General features: G+C 41.1%; 1 protein-coding gene across 3 annotated transcripts in view; it reads right to left on the reverse strand.

The window, feature by feature from the left end:
• Window positions 1–20,773, reverse strand: part of SREBF1 (sterol regulatory element binding transcription factor 1) — a 121,283-nt gene that overhangs the window by 33,648 nt on the left and 66,862 nt on the right. The window contains exon 19 of one of the 3 annotated variants that reach the window (XM_053694334.1): window positions 1,136–2,682. The exons of the other annotated variants lie outside the window; for them this stretch is intronic. Coding sequence (XP_053550309.1) covers window positions 2,627–2,682 — 56 coding nt within the window. The 3' untranslated portion in view covers window positions 1,136–2,626. Of the gene's footprint in view, window positions 1–1,135; window positions 2,683–20,773 lie in introns of those variants that run through there. 3 annotated transcript variants of the gene reach the window in all.

Raw genomic sequence — 20,773 nt, forward strand, 5'->3', positions numbered from 1 at the left:
CCCTCAAGGTGGGAGAGTGCTCATGACGGCTCTGAGCCGTCATTAGCACCAGAGTGGGAAACTCAGTGACGGCTCAGAGCCGTCATTAGCACTCAAAGGGTTAAAGGGACATAAAACCCAAAAATGTTCTTCTGAGATTCAGACAAAGCAAACCCTTTTTCAAAAGTTTCCAATTTACTTCTATTATCAAAATTTGCTTTGTTCCTATGATGATATTCTTTGTTGAAGAGATACCTATGTAGGCGTCTGGAACACTGCATCGCAGCAAATAGTGTGGCATATGGATCCCATTCTTGTAAAGCTGCAGCCATATAGTACACGCTCCTGAGCTTACGTCCCTGCTTTTCAACAAAAGATACCAAGAGAACAAAGGAAATTTCATAATAGACGTAAATTAGAAAGTTGTTTCATATCGCATGATCTAATTTTGGGTTTCATATCCCTTTAAAGGGACAGTCTAGTCCAAAACAAACTTTCCTTATTCAGATAGGGCATGTAATTTTAAACAATTTTCAAATTGACATCTATCACCAATTTTGCTTTGTTCTCTTGGTATTCTTAGTTGAAATCTAAACCTAGAAGGTTAATATGCTAATTTCTAAGCCCTTGAAGGCCGCCTCTCATCTCAGGGCATTTTGACAGTTTTTCACCACTAGAGGGTGTTAGTTCATTTGTTTCATATAGATAACACTGTGCTCACGTACGTGGAGTTCCTAGGAGCCAGCACTGATTGGCTAAAATGCAAGTCTGTCAAAAGAACTGAAATAAGGGGCACTCTGCAGAAGCATAGATACAAGGTAAATACAGAGGTAAAAAGTATATTATTAGTATAACAGTGTTGGTTATGCAAAACTAGGGAATGGGTAATAAAGGGATTATCTATCTTTTAAAACAATAAATATTCTGGTGTAGACTGTCCCTTTAAATTGACAATCTAAATAATACAAGTGTATGGCGAAATCGTTGTACTACGCATAATTAAACATTTTATATAAAAAAAACTCAGTGCATTTGCTGTTCCTTTAACCCTTTGAAGTAACACAACTCTAAACAACCTATCCCATAGTGATATCTACTTGTCGTATGTTAGGATATAGTGTTTATCTTAATAAAACCCAAAGACAACAGAAACAGCTGGACTCCAATCGTTTAATAGAACATCTGATATGCACAAGTTGGAACACTTGGATAAAAAGAAATAAGCTATGAGTGACTATTAAACCACTGACATTCCATTGCAGAGCAAAATAGCCTAAAAAAGCATCTCGCCCTGCGTGCCTGGTATGGCATTTTGCGAATGTAATTAAATAACTGTTAACTGAAACAACAACAACAAAAACATCTACATAAAACGTGCATTAAAAGTGTGGCACCCAATTTTTATCATATGCATTGCAGCTCCACTAAAGTGCTATGTTTTGTCTGACCAATCAGGTCCTGTACGCCTGTATCATGTGGCACAACCTTTTATAGAGCCGCAAAGTCCAACTATAGAGGAATGTGCTGCATGATGAAAATTATGGTTTCTAAAAATTCAGTTTGCTTGTTCATACAAATAATGCACACATATTTTTAAATTGTTTGCAAAAAAATGCTTGAAAGAATTTGGGTGAACCATACACTTTTATATACAGCATCAGGTCAAGCACTATGTAAGCATCTGAATTAAAGGGATACTAAATCCAGAAAAAATTGTTTCATGATTCAGATAGAGCGTGAAATTTTAATCAACTTTCTAATTTACTCCTATTATCAATTTTTATTCGTTCACTTGTTATCTTTATTTGAAAAGCAAGAATGTAAGCTTAGGAACCAGACCTTTTTGGTTCAGCACCTGGGTTGTGCTTGCTGATTGGTGGCTAAATGTACCCACTAATCAGAAAGCGCTATCCAGGGTGCTGAACTAAAAACGGGATGGTTCCTTAGCTTAGATTCCTGCTTTTTTAAATAAAGATATCAAGAGAACAAATAATAGGAGTAAATTAGAAAATTGCTTAAAATTGCATGCTCTATCTGAATCATAAAAAAAAAAACCATTTGGGTTTAATGTCCCTTTAAGCTTTTGCAAATAATGATATTTATGTCATACTAAAAAATATAATTTAAACAATTGCATATAACGGTATCGAACACAATACACCCCAAGTGCATCACAGTAAAAACAGAATCTTCCAGAAGAAGAAGAAAAAAAACAAGCAGATATGTACAGTTTTTAGGATAAATGTATATATATATTTACATCTGTTGCTCACTTTGAAAAGAACCAGGTTTGTGCATGATACAAAGTGCATCTCTATAAAGAACAATCATTGGCTGCTCATTAAGATTGTCGTCATAATAACTCCAAAAGTACCCGAAAATTATTTTTAAAAAAAAACAAATTCTCATTTTTCTGTGCCGTGAGGATGCTAAGGCTTTCAGTTCTTCACTACCAGAAAGAGAATAGCACTCTAGTTTGTATGGATGTATGAAGTTTTGTCCTGTAGCACTGAAAGGGCCCGGAGGGCTCCTGACACACTCCTGTGTGGGCTGTATGTTTCCTCTCTGCTGCTGTATGTTCCTGGACAGAAGCCGGCGCTGGGAGGAAGGGGGTGCAAATTGATAGCAAAAACCAATAGGTCGAAGGTTACTGACAGGGCAGAGTCGGGAGCGTTACACTGCAGCTGACCAACCGTACCATATCTGTGGATGAGAGAGAAGCAGCCTCAGTATCTCCTAGGTTAAAGGGACATTAAATTCAGCATTTAACTCCCAATAAAATGTTTAAATACGCAGTGTGTAATGTACTTTCATTTTATTTTGGGGTTTTTTGTATTAAAGGGACAGTCTATTCCAAATTGTTATTGTCTAAAAAGATAGATAATCCCTTTATTAAAGTTTTGCACAGCCAATACCAGGCGATAAGCCTGCCCAGAGGGCAGTCTATTTTTAAAAATATACAAACCCCCAAGCTAAAGTTACAAAAAAATAAAAAATGTAAACAGAAAAAAAAATAAACAAAGCTATCCAAAATAAAAAATGTAAACCTAAACTAAAAAATCCCCCCCAAACTAAAAACACCCCCTAATCTAATACTAAACTACTAATAGCCCTTACAATTGCCTTTTTATAGGGCATTGCCCTAAATTAAAAAGTTCTTAAACATTTAAAAAAGTCGGGGGGGCGGAGACAGCCCTGCATCTGAGCGATCGCATTCTACATGAGCTCCGGCTATATTTTATAGATTTTTACTCTATTGACCGCTCAGAGCAGGTAACTACACACTGATCGAGAACAGCACATGAGGCAAAACACTTAAGTTCACTAAGAAGGCACAGGAAGCAACTACAGTACCATATTTTGTGACATTTATTCACGGAGGACAGCACAGAGCTTATACCACAGGCGCCATTTTGAGGCTCAGGCCATGCTACAACATCTCCTCTGACAGCAACCGGGAATAACAGGGACTTTGTAACCTCTGCATGATGGCGAGAAACCCTTTACCCACAGAAATAGCGGATAGGCTAGCAGCTTTTGGGCGACAGATGGACAGATGTTTTGAAGACCTACTGCTCTCCTTTCACCAGGAGAACTACAGCGCAACTATTGTAACAGAGACACTGAAAGCTGAGACACGCGCCCAGCACAGCATAACGGACCCTCAGGTCCCCATTCAGTCAAATAGTGCTGCCGCCTCTACTAAGCCAAGGTCTTGCCGGGGATCTCTGTCGGACACAGCGCCACCGCTTGCGCCGACACAACTCCCTATCATACAGCTGCCAACACATAGGCCTTCGAGAGAGGGATCTCACTACGGTATCCGGCTCACGCTGGGGACCAAGAAACGACAACTCGGCAAGTCCCGGTATACGCCTGATCTCACTACAGACGCCAGACCAACCGCCTACTGCAAACCTTTATCTAAAGTCCAGAGGAAGGTGGAAGGCAGAGAGAATGTCCCGCACATGAACAGGCCGCAGGGTCTCAAAGATCTTACTCAAAAGCCCCAGAAACCTCACTCGGACTGCAATAGATGTGCCGCAAGTCAGAAACTCCCAATAGCCGCTGTGTCTTCAGCTCTCAGATTGGGGATAGGATAAACAGGACAGCTTCTTCCTAATTCATGTCTCCATAGCCTGCTTAACATATACTATGAGGACGAGACACTCTTACTTCAAAGGACAATTTGGCTTTGTCCCCCACCAGTTTGAAATGTTAAATATTAAGACACGCAGAGCTGAATTATTTATACTGTTTATTCTATGAGAATGTTATTGTTCCACCTAAGTTTATACAGAGTTTTATCTGCACTTAGTACTATTCTAATATTATGGGGCATATCCTCTAAACACTCATATTTATTATCTCATATGCCTCCTAGTATGGGACTGCTCTATAATGGGTTCTATTTCTCTCAAATATAGCAAGTTCACATCTCTACAATGTACTATGGATATTTATTATTGCTTTTCATATTACCCCTGTTGTAAAAGTGACACGCTTCCCAGAAGTAATTCCCTCATTCTTTCCTATGAAGAAGGAGCAACATAGCTATAGTATCTGTTGAAGCATTGTGCAAATGAAGACATCACTTACCCAAATACATATAAGAAGCATTTTTATTATCTTGCTGAACCACTTAAGTCCTAACCCCTAGACATAACTAATAGTGTCTCTATGAATGTCACGTGCACCAAGACTCCTTTATCTATTAAACCTACGAGGTGTCCTTCATAATCTCCCCTGCTTACTGATGTCACTCCTAACTACTGCTCCCCTAATACTCCCTTACTACTAGACATCATATGCCTCTAATAAAAGCCCACATCCCCCTCCAATCCTTCTTTTTCCCTTTTCTCACCTTTCTCCCTCCCTCCCTTTCATTCCTTTAAAGCAGTTTTATCCTGCTAACTTTCCCTATCTTGCTATCCCAACCACTAGGCCCAAAAGTGGCCTCTTCAAACGCCAATTTCCTCTACCTATTCCCATAAGTTTTTTGGGGTTCAAAAGTAACTCCTCTTTTTCATAGAGGATCACATTCTAGAAAATAATATAAAAATGGAGGTTCAAGGCAGATGCCCACACAGATCTAATGTAATGTCTTTGTATTATTCAACAGCTTTGTATATGCTAACCACTCAGTTATTATTTTTTTTTTTTTTTTTTTTTTTTAAATTTCAAGTTTTTATTAGTAAAGATTTCTCAGATACAACAGTGGCATATTAAATAATTTGGAGCACGTAGGCTCCTACAGAAAGTATGAACAGAAAAATTAGAACATTCAAAAATATGTCAAGTTAGAATGCGTTCCTGAAATGAAAAAGTGAACGAAATATAGCTCAAGTCAAATGGGGTGGGTAAATTGGGGTGGGGGGGAGGGGTTAGGGAAAGAGGAACGGGAGGGTAATTGTTAGAGGCAGGGATTTGGTTCATATGCGGATGGTACTTGGGGAGGGTTACCTAGTGTGTGTTTACTCTAGTGTTCGGGGCCCAAGTAGTGGTGTGGTTAGATTGCCAATCTGCCCACACTAATTCAAATAGGTCTGAATTATTTATAGAGGAAAAGATAGGTTTCTCCATATTGTAGATATATGCCATATAGTTTAGAATGCATGACCATTTTGGGGGCGTCGCAGTTTTCCATGCCTTGGCTATTGTCGCTTTAGTAGCTGTTAGCAAATAAATTGCTAGATATGCTTGATGTTTAGGTAATTTAGTGATGCCTATGTGCAAGAGGGCATTAGAAGGGGTTATAGGAAGTGTTATACCTAATCTCCCTAGCGTACGGAAGCATGTACTCCATAAGGGTTTTAACTTGGGGCATTCCCACCATATGTGTAGGGAGTCTCCTTTTTTTCCGCAATTGCGCCAGCATAGGGGAGAGGCAGAGACAAACATTTTATTAAGTCTCGCAGGGGTAAGGTACCAGTTCGTTAAGAGTTTATAATATGTTTCAAAGAGTGTGACACAGTGCAGTGCTTTTTTAGTGAGGGAAATTACGTGTTGCCATACTTGTGGGGTCAGGTTCAGGACTGATTCCCAAGTGAGTAAGTGAGGAAGTTTGTTCTCAGGGTCTGTGCTTCCTATTAAAGTGTAATGCATTGATAAAGGTCTGTGTAATTTGTTACCTTGTTGCCAAGTCGTTTCCCAGAGTGTACGGGGTCGGTGTAGCTCAGGTTGGAATCCCCAGCTAGTAAGAAAGCTCTTTAGTCTTGTGTATTCGTATGTCATGTACCTGGGTAAGTTGGAGTCTGCCTTTATTTCTGAGAGTGTCATGAAGCGCGGGGTTGGTGAAGTAACCCAAAGGTCAGCTACTGTTTGTATTCCAATTCTAGTCCAGCCATGAGGATGAGAGTCAGGTAAGCCTCGTAGGAGACCTGTCAAGGGAGTAATAGGCGAAGGATGTGGGGCAATGTGTGGATAGTGTCTAAGCTTGTCCCACATGGCGAGGCATTCTCGTATTATGTTATTGCTAATGTCTGTGGCACGCCTTAGGTGGGCCGGAATCCAAATTAAGTCGGGCAAAAATATATGATTTGGGAGGGAGGCTTGTTCTATGGTTTTCCATTTACTCGGGGAGTCTTTAGCACCCCATTGTGAGATATGGGTGAGCATGGCTCCTTCATAATACCTAGTTATTGATGGGGAGGCTATACCTCCTCTACTAAGGGGGCTTTGAAGGATTTTATGCGCCACTCTGGGGGGTTTGTGCTGCCATATATATTTTGTAAATTCACTCTGAAATTGGTGAAGGAGATATCCCGGGATACGGAGAGGGAGACACCTAAATAAATAAGTAATTTTAGGTAGAAAGGACATCTTAAGGGCTGTTAATCTACCTATCCATGAAATGTGAGTATAGTCCCATTTGTCTTTCAAAGTACGCAGTTCGGTTAAGAGGGGCAGGTAGTTGTCTTTGATCATCTGAGGGATATTGTTCGATATCTTAACACCTAAGTGGGAGATGAAGTTATTGACGCAGTGTACTCTGTATTGGACCTTGAGGGTGTCAACTGTGTTCTGTGGGATTCCCCAGGTGAAGATTTCTGTTTTATCTAGATTTAATTTGTAAAGTGACATGTCTCCAAAGGAGTTTAAGATTTCTATCAGTCTCGGGAATGAAGATAGGGGGTCTGACGAGAATATAGTAATGTCGTCTGCAAAGAGTGCAATCTTGTGAATTGTGCCATGTAGGCGAATGCCATCAATTTTTTTATCTTGTCTGATTTGTTCTGCTAGTGGCTCGATTGCCAGGGCAAAGAGTAGGGGTGAGAGTGGACACCCTTGTCTGGTGCCATTAGATATTGGGAAGGGGGGTGAAGCAAAGCCTAGGCCTCTAACTACTGCTGTGGGAGTGGAATAAAGAGCCTGTATCGCTTTGATAATTTGATCTGGGAAACCAAAGATTTTAAGGGTTTCCCATAAGTAGGACCATCTAACACGGTCAAAAGCCTTCTCTGCATCTAATGAGATAACAGAGAATGGCCTATTTAGTCTGGTGGATTCGGTGCAGATGTTTAGGAGACGTCTAGTATTGTCTGGCCCCTCGCGGTGAGGGATAAATCCTACTTGGTCTAAGTTTATGAGGTTCGGGAGTAATTTAGAGATACGTGTAGCAAATAATTTAGCATAAATTTTAATGTCTAAATTAATCAGGGAGATTGGCCTGTAATTGGAGCATAAGGATGGGTCTTTTTGGGGTTTAAGAATAGTAATCACCGTTGCTTCCAAAAATTCCTGACTAAACCTACCCTGTTCTCTAGCGTGATTAAAAAATCTTAAGAGTAGTGGGGTTAGTTCGTTTGTGTATGTTTTGTAGAAGGCTGCTGAGTAGCCATCTGGACCCGGAGTTTTAAAAGGTTTTAGATACTTTATTACGTGTTTAATTTCCTTAGAGGTGAAGGGGGATGAGAGTGTTTCTTGGTCGTCAGGTGACAATGAGGGGAGATTTAAGCTGTGAAGGTAGGAGCATATTTTGTCAACAGGAGTTAGTTTGTCGCTTGCATTTTTTTCTAGGTTGTACAGGTTTGAGTAGAATTTCTCAAAACAAGTACCAATGTCTGAGGGTTTGCGGTGTGTCTGGTTCTCAAATTGGATCTGGTGAATTCTTGAGGTACTCGCTCTGTTTTTAAGTTTATTTGCTGGTAGTGTATCTGCTTTGTTACTCTTACGGTAAGTAATCTGTTTCAGCTTAAATAAGTTAGCCTGGGTGCGTTTTAGCTCTAGTTGGTTAATATGGTTTTTAATCTGTATAATTTGAGCTGTGGTATCATCTGAGGGTGTACTTCTATTTAGGAGTTCTAGTCGACGCAATTCAATATGAGATTTGGAAAGGGGTAGGCCAGATAGTTTTTTAAGATGAGCTTGTTTTTTAATTATGAGATCTCTAAAGGTGGCCTTTGCCGCCCCCCATAATGTGTCGTCTCTAACCTGATTATTGTCGTTAGTTTGGCAGTAGAAGGTTATGTCTTTTCTCAAGGTTTCCTTAAATGCAGCATCCTGTAGGATGTCATGCGGGAGGCGCCAAGAAGGCTTCACATTATGTCGCTCCGCTGAGCGGAGAGTTACTGAGACTAGGTCATGATCAGACCATGGGCATAGGGAGATGCTAGAATGCTTGACTAGGTCAAGGGTTTCTGCTGAACAAAAAACATAATCGAGTCTGGAGTATGTTTTATGAGGGAATGAGAAGTGAGTGTAGTCTCTATCTCTAGCATGAAGTGAACGCCATACATCGAAGTAGCAAAAGTGGGTAATTATTTGTCTGAACTTTTGGGAAAGTTGAGCAGGAGGGGTAGTGTGTTTTGTCCGGGCAGTTCTTTTTCTGTCTAGTGCTGGATCCCAAGTCATGTTGAAGTCCCCCGCTAGTAAGACTCTGCCTATTTTTATCCGGTCAACTGTGTGTAGGATCCGTTTAAGGTATCTAGGCTGATGTGAGTTAGGTAGATAGATAGAAACTAAGGTATGATCAGTATGGTCTAGCTTACATGTTAGAATGAGAAATCTAGATTGGGGGTCTTTTAGGACTTGGATTGGTTCATAAGCTATTCTTTTATGGATTAAAATTGCCGTACCTCTGGCTTTTTTTGAAAAAAAGGTATATTCGAGGACAGTGTAGTCTTTAGATATTGTTTGAGGAGGATTGTCTGACGACCAATGTGTTTCCTGAAGGAATGCTACGTCAGGGTTATGGAATTTGAGTGATCTAGCCAAAAGGCTACGCTTATGTGGGGAGTTTAGGCCTCGTACATTGTGGGTTAGTATTTTAAGTGGTGGCATAGAGAGGTATGGAGAGTAGGTCAGATCTTTTAATACTGAGAGTTAGTGTAAGTAGGGAGGATAGGGGGAGGGAAATAGGCAACAGATAGTGTGAAGAAGAGTTAGCGAAAATAGTTCGCTATGGTGGAGCCCTAGTGTGGGCTGCCTGTGGTGGGGGGCGAGAAGCTAACAGAAACAGGGGTCTTTGGAATGGACCCTGCTCCGCAGTAATCATTGTAAATTAACTTGCTATTACATATGTGCAATACTTAAATTAAGACAACAACCTTAAACAACAATCTAACACATAACTTAATTGTACTATCTAATAGTAAACTTTTCAAGCTTTAACTCAGTCTCAGTTATGATCTGTTGGAGACAGGTCAAACTCCCAGGTCAAATAAAGTCTAGGTAAGTTCCGTTAAAGGCTACCAGGCGTGTTTTTACGGTGGGTTAGTTTTAGGTTTCTTGGCTCTCTGCTCTTTAATAGTCCATTCGGGAGCCGAAGCTCTCAGCTTTGGGTGGGTTGGCTGTAACGGTGGAGGCTGTTCCTGGTGTAGGCCCCATGTGGTCAGGAGAGCCATACCCTGAGGTATGGAGTTAATTGTGTGGCTCTGGTTGTTTCTGGTGACCACTAGGTTTGTAGGGTGGCCCCACCTGTATTTAATATTGGCCTTTCTGAGAGTCAGAGTAATTTGTTGAAAGGTTTTACGGTACTGTAGGGTATGAGTTGAAAGATCAGGTAGGAGTTGAACATCCTTGAATTTTTCTGGCATAGGCGGTCTTTTGAAGGCTGCTTGCATAAGTTTGTCTTTATATATGTAGCTGTGAAAGCAGACAATGACATCTCTTGGTTTGTCGGCTGGAGTAAGTCGTGATCTTAAAGCTCTATGGGCTCTCTCCATTGTATCAGTGTGTCCACTCTGAAATTGGTGAAGGAGATATCCCGGGATACGGAGAGGGAGACACCTAAATAAATAAGTAATTTTAGGTAGAAAGGACATCTTAAGGGCTGTTAATCTACCTATCCATGAAATGTGAGTATAGTCCCATTTGTCTTTCAAAGTACGCAGTTCGGTTAAGAGGGGCAGGTAGTTGTCTTTGATCATCTGAGGGATATTGTTCGATATCTTAACACCTAAGTGGGAGATGAAGTTATTGACGCAGTGTACTCTGTATTGGACCTTGAGGGTGTCAACTGTGTTCTGTGGGATTCCCCAGGTGAAGATTTCTGTTTTATCTAGATTTAATTTGTAAAGTGACATGTCTCCAAAGGAGTTTAAGATTTCTATCAGTCTCGGGAATGAAGATAGGGGGTCTGACGAGAATATAGTAATGTCGTCTGCAAAGAGTGCAATCTTGTGAATTGTGCCATGTAGGCGAATGCCATCAATTTTTTTATCTTGTCTGATTTGTTCTGCTAGTGGCTCGATTGCCAGGGCAAAGAGTAGGGGTGAGAGTGGACACCCTTGTCTGGTGCCATTAGATATTGGGAAGGGGGGTGAAGCAAAGCCTAGGCCTCTAACTACTGCTGTGGGAGTGGAATAAAGAGCCTGTATCGCTTTGATAATTTGATCTGGGAAACCAAAGATTTTAAGGGTTTCCCATAAGTAGGACCATCTAACACGGTCAAAAGCCTTCTCTGCATCTAATGAGATAACAGAGAATGGCCTATTTAGTCTGGTGGATTCGGTGCAGATGTTTAGGAGACGTCTAGTATTGTCTGGCCCCTCGCGGTGAGGGATAAATCCTACTTGGTCTAAGTTTATGAGGTTCGGGAGTAATTTAGAGATACGTGTAGCAAATAATTTAGCATAAATTTTAATGTCTAAATTAATCAGGGAGATTGGCCTGTAATTGGAGCATAAGGATGGGTCTTTTTGGGGTTTAAGAATAGTAATCACCGTTGCTTCCAAAAATTCCTGACTAAACCTACCCTGTTCTCTAGCGTGATTAAAAAATCTTAAGAGTAGTGGGGTTAGTTCGTTTGTGTATGTTTTGTAGAAGGCTGCTGAGTAGCCATCTGGACCCGGAGTTTTAAAAGGTTTTAGATACTTTATTACGTGTTTAATTTCCTTAGAGGTGAAGGGGGATGAGAGTGTTTCTTGGTCGTCAGGTGACAATGAGGGGAGATTTAAGCTGCGAAGGTAGGAGCATATTTTGTCAACAGGAGTTAGTTTGTCGCTTGCATTTTTTTCTAGGTTGTACAGGTTTGAGTAGAATTTCTCAAAACAAGTACCAATGTCTGAGGGTTTGCGGTGTGTCTGGTTCTCAAATTGGATCTGGTGAATTCTTGAGGTACTCGCTCTGTTTTTAAGTTTATTTGCTAGTAGTGTATCTGCTTTGTTACTCTTATGGTAAGTAATCTGTTTCAGCTTAAATAAGTTAGCCTGGGTGCGTTTTAGCTCTAGTTGGTTAATATGGTTTTTAATCTGTATAATTTGAGCTGTGGTATCATCTGAGGGTGTACTTCTATTTAGGAGTTCTAGTCGACGCAATTCAATATGAGATTTGGAAAGGGGTAGGCCAGATAGTTTTTTAAGATGAGCTTGTTTTTTAATTATGAGACCTCTAAAGGTGGCCTTTGCCGCCCCCCATAATGTGTCGTCTCTAACCTGATTATTGTCGTTAGTTTGGCAGTAGAAGGCTATGTCTTTTCTCAAGGTTTCCTTAAATGCAGCATCCTGTAGGATGTCATGCGGGAGGCGCCAAGAAGGCTTCACATTATGTCGCTCCGCTGAGCGGAGAGTTACTGAGACTAGGTCATGATCAGACCATGGGCATAGGGAGATGCTAGAATGCTTGACTAGGTCAAGGGTTTCTGCTGAACAAAAAACATAATCGAGTCTGGAGTATGTTTTATGAGGGAATGAGAAGTGAGTGTAGTCTCTATCTCTAGCATGAAGTGAACGCCATACATCGAAGTAGCAAAAGTGGGTAATTATTTGTCTGAACTTTTGGGAAAGTTGAGCAGGAGGGGTAGTGTGTTTTGTCCGGGCAGTTCTTTTTCTGTCTAGTGCTGGATCCCAAGTCATGTTGAAGTCCCCCGCTAGTAAGACTCTGCCTATTTTTATCCGGTCAACTGTGTGTAGGATCCGTTTAAGGTATCTAGGCTGATGTGAGTTAGGTAGATAGATAGAAACTAAGGTATGATCAGTATGGTCTAGCTTACATGTTAGAATGAGAAATCTAGATTGGGGGTCTTTTAGGACTTGGATTGGTTCATAAGCTATTCTTTTATGGATTAAAATTGCCGTACCTCTGGCTTTTTTTGAAAAAGAGGTATATTCGAGGACAGTGTAGTCTTTAGATATTGTTTGAGGAGGATTGTCTGACGACCAATGTGTTTCCTGAAGGAATGCTACGTCAGGGTTATGGAATTTGAGTGATCTAGCCAAAAGGCTACGCTTATGTAGGGAGTTTAGGCCTCGTACATTGTGGGTTAGTATTTTAAGTGGTGGCATAGAGAGGTATGGAGAGTAGGTCAGATCTTTTAATACTGAGAGTTAGTGTAAGTAGGGAGGATAGGGGGAGGGAAATAGGCAACAGATAGTGTGAAGAAGAGTTAGCGAAAATAGTTCGCTATGGTGGAGCCCTAGTGTGGGCTGCCTGTGGTGGGGGGCGAGAAGCTAACAGAAACAGGGGTCTTTGGAATGGACCCTGCTCCGCAGTAATCATTGTAAATTAACTTGCTATTACATATGTGCAATACTTAAATTAAGACAACAACCTTAAACAACAATCTAACACATAACTTAATTGTACTATCTAATAGTAAACTTTTCAAGCTTTAACTCAGTCTCAGTTATGATCTGTTGGAGACAGGTCAAACTCCCAGGTCAAATAAAGTCTAGGTAAGTTCCGTTAAAGGCTACCAGGCGTGTTTTTACGGTGGGTTAGTTTTAGGTTTCTTGGCTCTCTGCTCTTTAATAGTCCATTCGGGAGCCGAAGCTCTCAGCTTTGGGTGGGTTGGCTGTAACGGTGGAGGCTGTTCCTGGTGTAGGCCCCATGTGGTCAGGAGAGCCATACCCTGAGGTATGGAGTTAATTGTGTGGCTCTGGTTGTTTCTGGTGACCACTAGGTTTGTAGGGTGGCCCCACCTGTATTTAATATTGGCCTTTCTGAGAGTCAGAGTAATTTGTTGAAAGGTTTTACGGTACTGTAGGGTATGAGTTGAAAGATCAGGTAGGAGTTGAACATCCTTGAATTTTTCTGGCATAGGCGGTCTTTTGAAGGCTGCTTGCATAAGTTTGTCTTTATATATGTAGCTGTGAAAGCAGACAATGACATCTCTTGGTTTGTCGGCTGGAGTAAGTCGTGATCTTAAAGCTCTATGGGCTCTCTCCATTGTATCAGTGTGTCCATCTGGGGTGCCCACGAGTACTGCAAACAGCTCCTTTAGGTAGGGTTGGAGATGAGTATTTTCTATGGTTTCTGGAATACCCCTAAACCGGATATTATTTCTGCGAGATCTGTCTTCGATGTCTGCCATTTTAAATTCAAGTTGAGTCATCTGATCTGCTAGGGTTTCAGAGTAAGTGAGCAGGTTTGATTGATCTACTGCTAGATCATCCTGTTTCCGCTCTAGTGCTTCAACTCTTTCTCCAATCTCTGAGATTTCCTTTTTCAGTTCCGCAGAAGACCGTTGAATTCCCTGGGTGATAGAGCGCGTTTGACTGGCCAACATATGCTGTAGGGTAGCCTTAGTAATGTAATGATGTGATGGCGCTTCTGAGCGCACACTAGAATGAGATTCAGCATCGATCGACTCAGGGTCGCTCATCTCCTCGTTGGTGACAGGGTTAGATTCCTTTCCTGATTGAGTAAAGTGATCATAAACAGTCTTCTGAGTGGTAGTGGAGGGTTTCCCCTGACGTCTGGGCCCGTGGGGCATTGTATTAAGACTGTTAGGTATGCCTGTAGGTTAAAGATTAACACCAACCTTCTCTTATAGAGCGCTCTGAAAACAATCTGAAAAGTATAAAGCACCGTACAGTAAAGTTTACTAGGTCTGATATGTATTGCTAGGCTGCGGAGCAGGGGTCAATAACATTTTCTATATTTATGACATTTTGTTACAGCATCAAATAATAGGTAGTAATTGAACCCTTCAATTTCAACATATAAATGCAGGTATGTGAGTCACTGGCACCCCAGGGAGTGGTGGGATACGACTATACAGAAGGGAAAAAGGAGAAGGGAAGTGACCAGCCCAGACTGGCTGGACCGGAAAGGGAGAGGTGCCAGAGAGAATTAACAGACAGTGTAACTCAGCGGAATATTGAGCAGGGGTGGATAGGATACCCTGCTATTAAGTCCTTAAATTGTTAGTTTAGGAGTGTAGGTGAAGGTGTAGTTCTACTGGATCTGAGATTCCAGAAGGTATGTAGCAGTAGGGGGAGTGCGGTGTGGAAAGATCAGGCTATGTGTAGTGAGTGTGCTTACCGCTACGTGTCAATGTATGTGTGGCTAGGGGACCGCGTCAATATATGTGTCTATGTGTATGCGCCTCGGGGGGTAAGTGTTGGTTAAACTACCTGGTAGCTTTAGGTAAGTATATATGTTAGGCTAGGGCACTAGAACCTTTAGTGAAAGACCAGTGTTTTTTAGCCTAGCTGCCAGCACTTCATATCAATGAGGAGTTACACTAGCACTTATCATGATATACTTAAATACCTGTGGAAGAAAGATGTATGATTAAAGCAGCAATATGAAATCACACTCCACCTCAGGCTGTGAACCTGAGGACAATGAAGCTGTCGCAGCAGCTAGCATAAATAAAAAAGAGGTTAGTGTGAGAATGTCTCAATAGTAGGGGGTATGAAAAGTTTCATTCCACAGGAAGAGAACAAGGTTGTGTTAATCAACAAAGGATACTCTGCATACACTTCACTGTAAAATTTGGCTGTAGTGTCCAGTTCTCAGGGTCTAGGTTATGAGTATGTCTCAATCACTTGGGCTCCAGTTAGGAAGGTGAAGCAAGCTGAATTGACCTTTCTATTGCTGAAGTTACTTAGTTTACTGTGTATATTCTCTGCAGGGTTTGTTAATGATCCTAGGCAGGATGGGGACAGTAATCAGTCCCATTGAGTTGAGGCTGCTTTTCCAGCTGGGATATATCCTGTATGTGTGGCCCAAATAGCTTAAGGCCCTCTGCAAGTTCTCAGTATAGTGGGCAAAGCTGTCTGTGCTGGTGTGCAGATGTATGTTTGTGACACAAGTGTCCTGCAGCAGCGAGTGAGAGTCTGCAGTGTAAGTTACGTGTCTGCCAGCAGGCTTCCAGCCCTCGCACAGCTCTCACAGTGAGTCAGCAAGTATTGAGTAAAAGGCTTCCCAATATCTCTAAATCAGGAGCACTAAGGATCCGTGGCTAAGTTCAGAGGGGTTCAATCAGCTTGTAGTTGTTTGCCAGGGGGTCCCGCAACAGAATAGCTAGTATGTTAGGCTCAACTGTCCTTATAAACAGTGCAAGTGGTTTTTCTAAGTGTGGAGGCCAGAAATTACAGTGGCTCTTCACCTGGCTAATTGGCTGTCCACTCAGGCTTTTATATAGACAGTGGATGAGCTGCTGAGGTATTTCTAGAGGCCTTTTCAGTAATTTTGGCTTGTAATGCAGGCCTAATCGGAATCTAGTCAGAAGCAGGCCCAGTAGAAGATATAAACCACTTCTTGTACTTTCAATTCTTGTGACGCTGTTTTAAGGCAACTGATAGGGCAAACCGGCCTCCCTGCAAGCCTGGAGTCTTTACACAACTCGCTCCTACTTGGGCCTAGTTATATCCCCATAAGGCCTCTGTCTGAGTGGGGCCGGCTGGGCTGAGATAGCGTGCAGGGACACCGCAGTCTATATGGGTAAGGATCTTACAGGCTGGAGTAGTTACGAGTGCACTTCTAAGTGGCGAGTGTCTTGAGAGCTGATAAAAGTTAACTATATGTAACTGTATTTTTTCGCGCCTTTACAGGCTCGAGTGTGGGTATGCGTGACTCTGCGTATCTGGAGGCCTTCGGCCTGCTTACCCTGGGAGCCTCCGGTTCAGATCTCGGCAGTCGGTAGATCACCAGGCTTGCAGTTTGCAGATTCTTCTCACTCCGGTAAGTGCGGCTGCTCACTCCACTTTGTATATGCTGTGTTCCCCGGCCCTCCAGATCAGCACGCCCGCTCTCTCCAAGCTCCGATCTCCGCTGCTTTATAAGGGTGTCCGCGTGGTTCAGCTGCCTGTCTCTTGTACTGCACCGTTAGGACAGCGAGTGATGCACCGGGATCAGGATGCTGACACTAAGGAGGATTCTCTGTGTTTGTTACTTCAGTCGTCGGAGCGGAGCCCCGACCCTCCGGCGACCGTCACAAGTGCCTGGCTCTGAGCTCTTGATTTTCTTTGTCCCCTATCAGCGTTTCCCGACCAAAGAGCAAAATGAACTGTCTATGTGATCTGGGGTATATAACAGTATCACTTGTGGGGCACTCAGTTATTTTTATTGCATGACATTTCATTAACATTGTATTATCTTCACAACCTCAATAAAAAAAATTTATTTAAAAAAAAAAAAAATACTAAGTCCCCCCTAACAGTAAAAAAATAAAAAAATAAAAAAACCTTACACTAAAAAAAACCTAAACTACCCATTGCCTCTAAAGGGGCATTTGTATTGGCATTGCCCTTAAAAGGGCATTCAGTTATTTTACTGCCCTTAAAAGGGCAATCAGCTCTTTTACAGCCCAAAAAACCTAATCTAGAAAAAAAAAAAGTCAAAAAACAAAAAATAAAAACCTAAGACTAAGCCCGAAAAAGGTACTCACCGTTCCTGAAGTCTGGCGGAGGTCTTCTTCCAGGCGGCTCCATCATCTTCTATCTTCATCCGGAGTAAAGGCGGAGCGGAGCGAAGGTGCGGAGCAGTCTTCCCCGATGCGCGGATTCGAAGCGGCGGTGATCCTCAGCGGCATGGAGGTTCCTCTTCATCTGATCTCCGGCGTACACTAAAAATTGAATGCAAGGTACCGCATTCAATTTGGGGTACCTTGCATTCCTATTGGCTGAAATTTTGAAATCAGCCAATAGGAATGCAAGGTACCCCAATAAATATGAGGTACATTGCATTCAATCTTCAGTGTGTGACGGACGATCGCATGAAGAGGAGCCTCCACGCCGTTGTGGACCGCCACTGAGGATCTGTGCATCGGGGAAGCCAGCTCCGCACCTCCGCTCCACGCCGCCTTCGATCCGGATGAAGATAGATGATGGAGCCACCAGGAAAAAGACCTTCTCCGCCGGACTTCAGGAACGGTAAGCACCTATTTGGGGGTTAGATTTAGGCTTTATTTTTATTTTTAAGATTAGGGATTTAATGGGCTTGTAATAGAGCTGAATGCCCTTTTAAGGGCAGTAAAAGAGCTGAATGCCTTTTTAAGGGCAATGCCCATACAAATGCCCCTTTTAGGGGCAATGGGTAGTTTAGGTTTTTTTAGTGTTTGTTTTTTATTTTGGAGGGGTTTGGTGGGTGGGGGTTTTTACTGTTAGGGGGGGACTTAGTATTTTATAAATGTAAAAGAGCTGTTTTACTTAGGGCAATGCCCTACAAAAGGCCCTTTTAAGGGTTATTGGTAGTTTTGTTTAGATTAGGGGGTGTTTTTATTTGGGGGGGCTTTTTATTAGGTTTTATTTTTAAATGAATGTTAGGATTTTTTATTTTAATTTTAACAGTTTATGTAATTGGGGTTAATTTAGGGGGTGTTAGGTTAGGGGCTTAGTAATTAAATTAGTTATTTGCATTTGGGGGGTTGGCAGTTTAGGAGTTAATAGGTTAATTAGGTTTATTGCAATCTGGGGGGTTGGCGGTTTATGGGTTAATAGGTTAATTAGGTTTATTGCGATGTGGGGGGGTTGGTGGTTTAGGGTTTAATAGTATAATTAGGTAGTTGGCGTTGTAGGGTTTGGTGGTTTAGGGGTTAATATTATATTTTATTTAGTTGGCGCTATAAAGGGTTTATTTATTAGGTTTTATTTATTTTTCATACTTCGTGCTGGCGGTTAGGTTTTTTTTTTCTCTTAACGCTGCTTCGTTTGCCTACGCTGCATCCAGGTGGATTCCGAAAATGGCAGGGTGGTGAAAGAATCCACCACTAACTAGTTACTATTTCCGGAATACCCTTGAGCTCAATGTTTTTACTTTGTTGCAACTAATGAATTTTATAACTGAATTATTTTTGTGTGCATATATTCAGTAAAAATTATTGGTCACTCAATTCACATTCGTTTTTATCTTTAATTGCATCTGTTGTCATTTTAGAAATATTCACATCTCTAAAATATTCACATTTATATTATCATAGCTATTAGCTTGCTACAAGTATTTGATCCCAACTAGCTAATGTTTTAGCGCTCTCTAGGCTTCACAAAGCTAACCCTGCACCATATCTGTCCTTATAATATCTTATAAAGAACTACAAAACAATAAAGATCTGGGTAACAAAATGGAAGTGGCCAGCTTTGCCTACTCTAGTAGCAAATCCTAAATGGATCCTCCAAATAAGCCAAGTGGTGGCTGGAGTTGGCTTTTTGAAAAACAATTGCAGCAAACAAGGTAATAATGTATTCAAAACATTTTCATACTCACCTAATATGTTTATTTATTGCAAGACTGCATACAAATCTTGTAATTTTAAGATGTTTACTATCCCTTTAGAGGAACACTGTACTGCCTTTATTTCTCCTTAATGTCTACCCAATTACTTTTATCAGCTCTGTTAAATGTATTGGAAATTGATTATTTATGTTTACTCTTAGAATTGAAATAGCATAATTTATTAATTAAAATCACAGCCCATAATGAAGATGTCAGTAGCTAGGTATTGGCCTTTGTGTATAAAGATAGACAGATAATGTAAGCAGGTCTGTTCTTCCTGTAGACTCAGACCATTTAAATGGGTATGTCCCTGAGAACAATGGCTGGTGGTTTTAATTTAGAAAACAAACTTTTTCAAATACAAAACTAAATATAAAGAAGCAATGTCATATATGTTTAAAGAGACATGAAACCTAAATATTTTCTTTCATGATTCAGATACAATTTAAAAAAAAAAAGATGTTTGCAATTTACTTTTATTATCAAATTTACTTTGTTTTCATGATATTCTTTGTTGCGAGAATACCTAGGTAGGTATCGTGCACGTGCCTGAAGAACTATATTGCAGCAGTGTTGCAAGAATTCCTTTGAACACGAGATGGCTGCAGTGTTTACACAATGTATAACTGTTAAAAAACATTCTTGCAAAACTGCTGCCATATATCGCTGCATACAGCAGCGCTAGTTCCGCATCGGAGTCGTGTCATTGGATTAGAGGTGGTTTGCACTCTGGACCAGCAGTATTCTGCAGTACTTCTACTGTGTGCTTAAACCCTTTGTGGGGCTTAAATACAATGTAGCGCAGGGTTGATAGTCTTAACCCTTTGAGTGCTAAGCATTTTCCCACCTGGGTGCTAAGCTGATTTAATGGTTTTTGTATTTTTTATTTTTTGAAATATATTTTTTTGTAACTTTTAGATTTTTTTTTCAGATCCCCAAGACTTACACAGTTGGAAAGGTTAGGCGATTACCTTTCCAACTGTGGGTCTTGGGGTCTGTAGCTGCTTAGATGCCTGAGACACAGGCTTCTAAGCAGCATGCCCCTTTCCCTATTCTTGTCATTGTCATTTTTCAATAAAGTTGCGCAGTGACATCATCACGTCACAGCGCAAAATGTGAAGCCCCGGGTAGGAGCGTGTGGGAGTCCCCAGATCTTCCTCAAGGTGGGAGAGCGCTAGCGACGGCTCTGAGCCGTCGTTAGCACCTGAGTGGGAAACTCTGCGAGGGCTCAGAGCCATCGTTAGCACTCAAGGGGTTAACATTACATGTGCTAACAAATTATAACATGTAACTTTTCAACTATTAAGGCCATTTAATAGTGTCAGATATTTTTCAGTAATTTACTACAATAGAATTTTTATTGTTTTAAAAGATAGATAATCCCTTTATTACCCATTCCCCAGTTTTACATAACCAACACAGTTATATTAATACACTTTTTACCTCTGTGATTACCTTTTGTCTAAGCATCTTCTGACAGCCCCCTGGTCACATGACTTTTTATTTATTATCTATTGACTTGAATTTAGTACTGTGTTGTGCTAACTCTTAAATAACTCCTCGGGCGTGAACACAATGTTATCTATACGGCCCACATGAACTAGCAGTCTCCTGTTGTGAAAAGCAAATACAAAAGCAAGTGATAAGAGGCTGTCTGTAGTGGCTTAGAAATAGGCAGAAATCTAGGTTTAAATGTTATAAAGTATATTAATATAACAATGTTGGTTGTGCAAAGCTGAGGAATGGGTAGTAAAGGGGTGATCTATCTTTTTAAACAATAGCAATTTTAGTGTAGACTGTCCCTTTAATATGTTTAAATGTGCCAACACTACATTGCAGTCATTAATAAATATTTTAAAACCCTATGAAAATCCATGTAAAGTATTTGTCGACTGAATACTGATGGACTGGA

The sequence above is a fragment of the Bombina bombina genome, chromosome 11 (genome assembly GCF_027579735.1).
Source record: "Bombina bombina isolate aBomBom1 chromosome 11, aBomBom1.pri, whole genome shotgun sequence".
Classification (NCBI taxonomy): Eukaryota; Metazoa; Chordata; class Amphibia; order Anura; family Bombinatoridae; genus Bombina; species Bombina bombina.